General features: G+C 40.5%; 1 protein-coding gene across 1 annotated transcript; it reads right to left on the reverse strand.

Moving 5' to 3' along the window:
- Positions 1-208: 208 nt before the first annotated feature.
- LOC111973788 (AT-rich interactive domain-containing protein 5A-like) lies at positions 209-10811 on the reverse strand. Its single transcript, XM_024001200.2, has 7 exons — positions 10713-10811; positions 6632-6714; positions 3416-3581; positions 3150-3202; positions 2176-2273; positions 1938-2091; positions 209-1793 (listed from the first exon to the last, which is right to left on the reverse strand). The coding sequence occupies exons 1-7, from the start codon at positions 10714-10716 to the stop codon at positions 570-572; spliced, it is 1782 nt and encodes a 593-aa protein (XP_023856968.1). The 5' UTR covers positions 10717-10811; the 3' UTR covers positions 209-569.
- Positions 10812-11107: the final 296 nt, after the last annotated feature.

The raw sequence follows: 11107 nt of genomic DNA on the forward strand, positions 1-11107 counted from the left end.
ATAATCTCTGTCCTAGTGTTTGGTTTACAAAATAATGTTTTATTATTATTTGCAAAAAGGGCATGTGTTTATTGGCATTAATGAAATACAGTGGTCTACTTTCCATGGATTAAGTGCTGCATGTCCCCTCAATTAATTCAAATAAATGTAGAAAATTACAAATTACCATGGTTATTTACTTACCAAAGAATGCAGAACAGGATCAGACAGGAATTATTTTAGATTTTATTCAGAAATAATGAACAATTACATCTGTGTTGTTTCATATATTATTTCCATGTAAAATTATTTTATCATACCATAAAAAAACATACATAGCAGTAAACCCGAAGGCTATTGTTACAAATACAGAAAGACTTGTCCTTTGTATTAGTGCAATTCTGTCAGTTGCCACAGAGGGGAGCCCATCTCGGGATAATAATCACAACACAACGTTTCTCTGTTGATCACTCACAGAATGCAGCTGTGTTCGAGTCAAGTTTAGAAGTTTAGAATGAAGCAGGTACTGTCATTATCTCCATTTGACTTGTCACATTGTCTATAAGCTCTGAGAGAGTTAGGCTGGGCTATCACAGCCTAGTTTGAGGATAATGTACACCAGTGATGCTGTATCCAGTATGGGGATTCAACATAGGAATGGAATAGGGATAGGAGTAGAGAGCAGGCTCATAAGGGGAAGCATGGGTGTGTCCCGTTGTGGCATGACGGTACATAGGGTTGATCTGGGACTGAGGCAGTCTGTTGGTGGATAGAAAGAATGGGTGTACAGGTGGCTTCTGTCTAGAGTCTCCCCTTGTCCTGTCATAGGCTGGGACGAGGTAGGACACTGGTATGCTGACATTAGAGTGGAATACAGGTTGTTGCGTTGGAAGTGGCTTGGGCAACATTGTCGTGGACTTTTTCTCTGTCTGATAATGTCGAGGGACCATATGTAGTTTCTTAGTATAGATCAGATCATTATCATGTAACATGGGCCTATTTGGGTTCTGATGGAATGTGTAACCTGGTCGAAAGGGTATAGGCCGCAAAGGCTCCATAGATTTGGGATAAACTTTAGTGAAACTGGAGGTGGATGGAACCAAGCAAGATCTAACAGTATACGTGCAGGACGTTGGTGGGGATATTTGGTGAGCTGGACGTCTGTTACTCCCATTGCAGACAGGGCTCCATACAGAGTTTTTACTCTGACCTTTGATAGAAACTGTGTCACCCGGTAGAGGTCTGACCTGAGGGAAATCTCTTTGTCCTCCAGGGAAGCCAACGTATTTCTTGACATCAGGGCTGCAGCTCTGAGGCTTGTTGACCCCACTACAGGCAGATATAGGGTTGCTGGAAAAATGAAGAGGTACTTCTGGTTTTGGAACTGGGGGCCTCTCTTCAGTTAGTGCTGGACAGTCCTCAGAGGAGATGGAGTAGGGGGATGGGCTACGGGAAGAGGAGGAGGACGGAGGGAGAGGAGAGCCCTCAGAGGTAGTGCGTGTCCGGCTAGAACGTACCAGCCCTGGGGACTGGGAGCAGTGGATCACAGAGGGCCTGCCCTTACGGTCCTCCTGTCTGGGGCTCTGACAGTCCTGGGACTGACTCAGGCTGGCCTGGGCCATACGCTTCTTCTTCTCCAGAGGGGAGATGATGTCTGAAGCAGCAGACTGGACCTGACCTGGCTGGGATAGGGAGTACGCTGAGGAAGAGAGGTCGTCACTGACGGTAGTCTCATTGTTTGGTGGAGGACGGTCTGGGTGGAGCCTTTCAGCTGGAGTGGTCCATGGAGACGATGGAGTAGAGTGTAGCTGGCCCTGAAATAATACAACATGGAGAGGTCACTTCCAGTCGTACAGTTTGGGGTACAGTAACTGTATGACAATCATAGGCTGGAGTAATAGAAAACAACCAGTGACTTTGTTATGACAATAGTCACGAACAGGTGAAAAGTGAAGTACCTCAGAGTCTGTCTCCTTTTCCAGATGGGGCCTCTTCCTCTTGCCCTCAGACTTGCTTCCCTCAGGGCTCCTCTTGTACTGTTTGCGTGGTTTGCTTGGAGGCAGAGGTTTGTCCTCCTCTCCCCTCAACTGTCTCTCAAAGGGTAAAACAAGCCTGTATTGAACACAAAGAAATTACACAATGAAAACAGGCAGAGATGGAGTGAATTGAAGACAGGTTATCTGGAGCAGTGTTCACCTCTCATAGTGTCTGCGGGTACAGGTAGCAGCGCTGGTGCTGCCTGGGCTGCCCCCCAGCTCATCATACACATTCTTCCACAGCCGTCGTGCTGTCACCTGTTGGAAAACACACCATAGTGAGAAAACACATCCCTCTAAGTCCCTCATCCAGAACCATTATGCATTAATTTGAGGTAAAGTATACGACTGTCTAATCTGTCTTTTTATATTAAGAATATATGGAGGGTGCCTCCCGAGTGGCGCAGCGGTCTAAGGCACTGCATTGCTAGAGGCGTCACCACAACCCGGGTCGGCAGGGATGTACTTGTCCCATCGTGCTCTAGCGACTCCTTGTGGCGGACCGGGCGCATGCATGCTGACTTCAGTTGTCAGTTGTACGGTGTTTCCTCTGACACATTGGTGCGGCTGGCTTCCGGGTTAAGCGAGCAGTGTATCAAGAAGCAATGTGGCTTGGCGGGTTTGTGTTTCTGAGGACGCATGGCTCTTGACCGTCGCCTCTCCCGAGTCCGTACGGGAGTTGCAGCGAGGGGACAAGACTAACTACCAATTGGATATCACATAATTGGGGAGAAAATGGGGTAATAAGTACCACAAAAAAAAGAATAGATTACATGGAGGGAGATGATTGGCCCATTACTAAAATAGAGAACAATGTCTTACTATAGGCTAAGCTCCTGTGAACTGAATTGGCATTTCATAGAAACCCTTCCTCTCTCAGCGCATTGAGTGTGTACACATGCCACAGAGTGGAAACTTCATTCAGCAGTCAGTGTGGACTCTGCTCTTAATGTGGTGGGTATGGTCATGTTTACATCCTGTCAACTAAAGATAAATGTTCCACACAAGAAGCTAAGCTGCATGGTCTCTTTCGCAACATAAAAAAATGTGAGTAGCTGCCACTGCCATCTCTGTGTGATCATCAACCAGGTCAAGTGTAGAAAATATAGAACTGTACTATATGGGTGTACTCACAGAGTCGTAACTGCCAAGCTTCTCAACAGCTTTGTAGATTTTCCACAGGTTAACTGCGAGCAGAAACCATATGCATTTGAACATTGGGGACATTGCACAGTTCTATAATTAATATTATATTGTATCATTACCTATGAATCTGTCTTAACACATGCATTTACAAACTACCCCAAAGATTGAGGTGATCTGGGGAGCAGGGAAAACGTATCTATATAATAGAGATTGAGTAATAAAGCTATGGCTAAATCCTTTGAACATGGACTCACTCTGCTTAAAGCCCAGGTGTGGTATCCTCTCTATGGGTGTGCCTCTGTCCTTCATGAAACAGTGCAAACTGGCTATGAAGGACCTCTCCTCTGTCTCCATTGGGCTAGACCTGGGAGGCTCCTCACATTCACTGTCTGAGTCAGAAATCTCCATCGCTGCAGAATTCTACGGTAGAGACCATCAGATAGATGTAAATCCAAATTATATGGATGCATACTATTACTGAACATATAAGTCTTCAAAACAGAACTGCAAGAAGAAAATAAACCAATCATACATTAGGAAACTTTTTTTTTTAAATGATCTCAATGTCTTTTCTTGGGCAACTAGAATTTCAAGTGAAACATTCAGAACATGACAGAGTTGGCTTTACCACTTTCAATAAGTAACCATACATCCTGTATAAAGGGAAACCAACAGACATATGGGGTTTTCGGTCTAGACCTGATTATCAGCCTGGTGACAAGGATGTCTAGTTGAATAACAAATATGAAGATATCGAGCTCTTTATACAGTATGAAAAGGTCTCTTTCCCACCAAAGCCTTTACTCACAAGCCCTTTGTTATACATTTATTTTCCACTGACATGAAAGTGAACGTCATGAATGTAATTTAGAAATTACAAAAGACTGAGTAGCCTAGCAAGTAGTTCACATGATTAGAATATGTTCCATGAGAATGCAAAAAGAGTGAGGTTAAAATGAATTTGCAATTATCTGTTTGAAATGATCAGTCGAGCTCTTGGTCCAGCATACACAGTAGTTTTCAGAGGCATATTTCAGGATTTGATTATTATGTTGAACTTGGAGCTTATTCTGTAAAAACGTTGTGTAAGCAAACACAAACCAAACACAAACGAGTAGAAAAGGGAAAAGTCACAAAATGCGGTGAATACCAAATGAGAAATGAAACAGTAGAGGCATGCAGAAATAAAGCCCTGAACAGATTACTGTCCTTACATTCAATGCATTCATTGGGATGAGAAGTGTCTATGACACTTCAAACTGGTCAAACTGACACTAAAATTACCAAGGTATAGGAAGCTGATATTCACAAAACTACAGACACCGTGTCATCATAATTTGTACTATAAATATTTGAAAAGTAAAACTATTATTTTTGGCAACAGTCAAAATTCTCAAAGGGACAATGTCTGATTATATCAGTTTTGTGCACAAGCATACAGGTTGAATTTGCACAGAGCTATGGACTGATAGTGTACAAGTTTGATATTTTTTATTACAATTTCTGCTCTCAAATGAGAGCAGAAAATGAAATACTGTATGTCAATACAATATCCCAATCCAAATGACCGAATACAGAGACTATTTTGTTTCTGTGGCGTATGCTGAGCTGTAGGCAACTGTTAAGCAGAGTTTCATATTGAATCAGGTTCCTCTCTGTGGTTACTGGTTCCGAGAAGCAGGACCCAGTAGTGAGTAATAGTGAAGATGTAGGCCCCTATTTGGGATAGCCCTGACTGACTCACAGCTCTATACAGCTGTCCCATAGACACGGTTCCCAGCTATAACACCCTATCTTTTATCAATGGGCCTCCTCCAGCACCATGCAATGTTCTCTCGCTTTCGTCTTCTTCCTGCCTTGACTGGCCAGCTGCTACTCTCTCGCCAGCTCTCTCTCTCTTGCTATGGATACATTTCCATGACTTACGTTGGGTAGTAGGTTATTTTCAAAGTCATTTTAGGACAAGTGCTTTACAAATTTGTAGAATAACCGTTCCACACACAGCCATCTTCACATCTAATCTAATCAATGAGATGAAAGATACAATGCAAAGTTCTTATGAACAAAGCAAAAGCATGTATGACTGGAATATGGATTAGTCATATAGGGCAACATTTCCAGAAAAGCAGAAATAGTATTTTTCTGAAAACTTAATCCATGTGTTGCATATGACTACTGAACAATGTGATGAAACAATTTTTACAGTAAGCAGTACATATTAGAAGATAAGCCTATTGTTTTATTTGTATACTATACTGAATAAATGTATCCATGGCTGGACCACAAAACAGAGAGATGTCAGTCAGCTCTACGCGACATAGGTTTCATACAGGAAACGACTGCAGTCCGAGTCATAAAGCCCACCATACAATCATCATAGTTAACCACACGAAAATAAGGCATGAATATCGTTGTGAAAGACTGTCAGTAAACAGCATCTACATTTCCACCACATTCACATTTTGGAAAAGGGCGTAGGAAATGTTGTCGTCAATGTGTCGATAAGACTCTCACTATGATTGTTGGTGGCGTGCCGGGTTGATGCTATCGACAGGCCACTTGTCACCACAGAAACCACTGGGCTTTCATCTCACAGCAATGTCTTGGAAATTTGATGCATCTCTGCACTAACTTTTATTTTCTCATCTTCAATTACCAGAACTGTGTCTAGTGGAACTCCAGTTTCTGTTTGTAGAGAGAAATGTATATTCTTTCACGCTCTATGAGACACCGCCTACTTACTATAACATTAAATAATCACTTTACCGATTACTGATCTGAGGAATAAGATAAAACGATCAGATGTGATATTGCATGGCGCCACTTCCCAATGGGTACAAACGTCAATTCAACATCTATTCCACGTTGGTTCAATGTAATTTCATTGAAATGACGTGGAAACAATGTCTATTCAACCAGTGTGTGCCCAGGGGGTTAGCAATATTATTTCATTGATGATGAGGATTTTCTGAGGAGTGTATGCAACAATGAACATGTGCAAAAAGTAAACATATAAATACACTCCTCAATAACAACAACTTCAATTAAATGTGTTATTTGTATAATGTAACGCATTCCCTTTTCCATATATTTCTGTTATCATATTGTATGCCCACACATGAAGTCAGACATATCAGAGACATGTAAAGAATATGTACTGTATGTAATGAAGAAGAAACAAACAACTCTTCAGAAAAAAATGTATCCCTTTATAGGAGCCTAATACTTGACATGCTAATTTGATGTTTGAAGAAATAGAGAACTGAAAGCAGGGGGAAATGAAACACACAACACAAGAAATTAAGGTTGTAAACATACTGGAAGTGAATGTGTTCTTGCAGACGCACATCAAAATGGAACTCTCTCTTTCCAATGTGGATGTAAATTCTAAATTCATGCAGAAAAAGACAGCCAAGTGTCTCAAGCTGCCTGGAGTCAATATGAGTCATATATGACCTGTCCTGTCTTACCTGGTTCAGTGTCCCCTCCACACCTCTGCCCTCCTCCATGACTGGTCTCTGACTGGTGTCTCGCTCCCCTTCAGGATCAAATACTGCCACAAGGCACAGAGAAAAGACAGTCACAACTAGGCCAGAGCACACACCCTCCACTCCATATGGGCAATTTGTTTACCATAAGCAAAGAATGGTGTATGTTCCATGCATCCTCAGTCAGGCCATTTAATCCAGAACAAGATGCAATGAAACCCTACCTATGTGAAAAGCTGATGCTTTGGTTCACCTATGATTGCATTTCCAGTCCTGTGCCAGCAGCAAGAACAAGTATACGTGTGATCTATCACTGAATATTCTGTAAGCTAACACACTCCAGTAACAACGAAAGAAAATGCAGTTTTAATATAAAGCCACATGGTTACAACACCACTTCCTGCTTATGAGTCTAACCGCAGTTATGTGGTACCCTGCCTGATATGAAAGCATTACAACATGTGAATGAAAATGCAAAATGTAATGTAAAAGGCAGTTTTATTTTCAGTATTTAATTTGCATACTTTGATGATCAAATGATCATACACCAAACTCAAGGCAATACAAATGATGCCCCCCCCCCCCCCCCCCCCAAACACATACATAATTTTCAGGCATAACATGTTAAGTGCCTGAGAATAGCCTTAGTACTGATACAAATTTAAAAGATTTAAAGGCTGAAGTTGATAGCAAATGGATCCATGTTCAGCCATGACAACTGAAAGTCAAATGCATTTGTCATTGAACACCCACATTCTAACCTCTTCCTCAAGGAGAGTAGCAGTCTCTTCAATAGCCCACCAAACATAATTGAGATCACTTGTCTGCAAACCCAATATACAATTTTCTTTCGAAATCAGCTTGAATCATGCTTTCCATAGAACTTTGAGACCTTGGACTATAAGGTTATATCTGAATTTGTCAACATTTTGTTGCCATAGCCTTGTTCTTTTCAATGTTCTCCACCTATATAGTACTCTAAATACCCAAATTCATGTTGTTATTTTCAAAATAATACAAGACAAAAATTGCTGACACCATTCAAACCAATGAGGGTTCAGAACTTTAAAGCCAATTATCTCAGAATAATCTTTTTGCAGATAGAAATGTATATTCCCAAGCTCTCGACTTCCCCATTTCATTTGTTCAAATATGTACATTAGTCAATGTATAAAGGACATTTTTGGAAGGAAAAGGGACGTTATTGTGGCAGAGTAAATTGTGATTGTGTACACAGAAAATTGAAGTACTTAGTATATCTCATGCAAATTAATCTAGTTTATACTAACCTGCTTAAAGCTAGAATCCTTAATTGAAACAATAACAGTAGTCACTCCATCTACGTTTTGGTAAAAAGCTGTGGGATGGCCTTGGAGAAATGTAGCCACTCAAATTCATAGGCAGAGCTATGGATGCAAGGACTGACCATCCATGATATCAACCTTAGTTTTAATCATGTTTATATTTACATTGTTTACAAACATTGGGGTATAACTTGAATTTTGGGTTCTGTTTCTGATGTGGTACAAAAGTTGAACTAAGATCATGAGCAATTTAGAAGTTTATACTCTTCAAGAATCAATGGGTATATATCATTAATGTATATGTCCAAAAATGGATGTAGAAACTAAGGATTCCAGCTTTAAGTCATGATACATTGCAATTGACCAGTGTTCCAGTTTTATCAGCCCATCAGTTATTTAAATACTTACTTTCTCCAAGCCAGTAATTAGGAATGCTCCTTATATTTCTATATTGGCTTGAAATATGTATGTCAAGTGTTTCTGCTTAGTGGCGAATTACAGTACAAGTCAAAAGTTTGGACACACCTAATCATTCAAGGGGTTTTCTTTATTTTTACTATTTTATACATTGTAGAATAATAGTGAAGACATCAAAACTATGAAATAACACATGGAAAAAAAGTGTTAAACAAATCGAAATATATTTTAGATTTGAGATTCTTCAAAGTAGCCACCCTTTGCCTCGATGACAGCTTTGCACACTCTTGGCATTCTCTTAACTAGCTTCACCTGGAATGCTTTTCCAACAGTCTTGAAAGAGTTCCCACATATGCGGAGCACTTGTTGGCTGCTTTTCCTTCACTCTGCAGTCCAACTCATCCCAAACCATCTCAATTGGGTTGAGGTCGGGTGATTGTGGAGGCCAGGTCATCTGATGCAGCACCCCATCACTCTCCTTCTTGGTCAAATAGCCCTTACACACAGCCTGGAGGTGTGTTGGGATATTGTCCTGGTGAGAGAAAAAAATGATAGCCCCACTAAGCACAAACAAGATGGGATGGCGTATCGCTGCAGAATGTTGTGGTAGCCATGCTGGTTAAGTGTGCCTTGAATTCTAAATAATTCACTGACAGTGTCACCAGAAAAGCACCCCCACACCATCAGACCTCCTCCTCCATGCTTCATGGTGGGAACCACACATGCTGAGATCATCCGCCCACCTACTGTGCATCTCACAAAGACACGACGGTTGGGACCAAAAATCTCAAATGTGGACTCATCAGACTAAAGAACAGATTTCCACCGGTCTGATGTCCATTGCTCGTGTTTCTTGGCCCAAGCAAGTCTCTTCTTATTATTGGTGTCCTTTAGTAGTGGTTTCTTTGCAGCAATTCGACCCTGAAGGCCTGATTCACGCAGTCTCCTCTGAACAGTTGATGTTGAGATGTGTCTGTTACTTGAAGTCTGTGAAGCATTTATTTGGGCTGCAATCTGAGGTGCAGTTAACTCTAATGAATTTATCTTCTGCAGCAGAGGTAACTCTGGGTCTTCCTTTCCTGTGGCGGTCCTCATGAGAGCCAGTTTCATCATAGCGCCTAATGGTTTTTGTGACTGCACTTGAATAAACATTCAAAGTTCTTGAAATGTTCCGGATTGACTGACCTTCATGTCTTAAAGTAATGATGGACTGTAATTTCTCTTTGCTTATTTGAGCTGTTCTTGCCATAATATGGACTTGGTCTTTACCAAATAGGGCTATCTTCTGTATACCACCCATACCTTGTCACAACACAACTGATTGGCTCAAACACATTAAGGAGGAAAGAAATTCCACAAATTAACAAGGCAGACCTGTTAATTGAAATGCATTCCAGGTGACTACCTCATGAAGCTGGTTGAGGGTAAGCCAAGAGTGTGCAAAGGGTGGCTAATTTGAAGAATCTCAAATATAAAATATATTTTGATTTGTTTAACACTTTTTTGGTTACTACATGATTCCATGTGTTATTTTATAGTTTAGATGTTTATTTAAAAAAAATATTGAACCTTTATTTAACTAGGCAAGTCAGTTAAGAACAAATTATTATTTACAATTGACGGCCTACACCGACTAAACCCGGACAATGCTGTGCCAATTGTGCGCTGCCCTATGGGACTCCCAATCACGGACGGTTGTGATACAGCCTGGAATCGAACCAGGGTCCGTAGTGACGCCTCTAACACTGAGATGTAGTGCCTTAGACCGCTGCGCCACTCGGGAACAATGACGGCTTACCAAAGAGGTCTTCACTATTATTCTACAACGTAGAAAATAGTACAAATAAAGAAAAACCCTTGAATGAGTAGGTGTGTCCAAACTTTGACTGGTACTGTAAATATTTTATGTTTTATAAAATGTATTTAAAATACAAATAACATTAAGAATCGTACCCTTTGCATAGAAAATGATGTCATGTTTATATGTACATGTATGTTTTTATGCCTCTATTAAAAACGTTCTGTCAGTTAACTTGCATCATGCATGAATTACAATAGCCTACCCAATGTAAGTGCCATTTCACAACTTCCCATCACATTTTATTTCGTCTAATTAAAACGTAAATGTGTGATCGACGTTACAAAAAACAATAGGCTGTTGTCTAACTGCAAACGTTGAAATAAATGATTAAACAGTGCCACAATTTGCAGCTTACGTCATCATTATAACTAAGTGTGTGCTTTTGACAAGACATGTTGATTCCTCTCCAGCTAAAATAATAAAAGCCGATGGTGCTTAACAGGATTAATAAACTTCCAAACTGTTAAGAAAAACAACTTACCCATTTGCAAAATAATCCTTTGACTCGCGACTTGAAGAACGTTTACTTTGTTTCAGCACCACTTTACTGAAGAAGCTTCTCTAATTTAGCACACCTCGAAATAAGACGTTGTCAATGGATTATTATTGGTTGGTCATGTCTCCACTACAGCAAGTGAGTCTGGGAGTTGAAGTTTTAGACTCTGGGAGTTGCAGCTCTCTGAAACCCCAATAGTAGTCTCAAGGTACATTGAATCAGTTTTAATAATTGTTTACTCTCATGTAGCCTTTCTCAAATTGATGACCTGAGGCAATTTGTAATGAGTTCACTAGACTAGGCTACAAAGATGTAAAAACAAAAACGAATTATATATTTTATCGTTATATAAGTGCACATGTTGAACTAATAGCAAAAGA

The sequence above is a fragment of the Salvelinus sp. IW2-2015 genome, linkage group LG15 (genome assembly GCF_002910315.2).
Source record: "Salvelinus sp. IW2-2015 linkage group LG15, ASM291031v2, whole genome shotgun sequence".
In the NCBI taxonomy this organism is placed as follows: Eukaryota; Metazoa; Chordata; class Actinopteri; order Salmoniformes; family Salmonidae; genus Salvelinus; species Salvelinus sp. IW2-2015.

Bases quoted from the DNA above. Each gene is read 5' to 3' on its own strand.
- LOC111973788 (XM_024001200.2), bottom strand. The intron at 3,203-3,415 runs GTGAGTCCATGT...TTCTGCTCGCAG, and splicing joins ACACCTGGGCTTTAAGCAGA to TTAACCTGTGGAAAATCTAC. The intron at 2,274-3,149 runs GTGAGTACACCC...GTTTTCCAACAG, and splicing joins AGCTTGGCAGTTACGACTCT to GTGACAGCACGACGGCTGTG.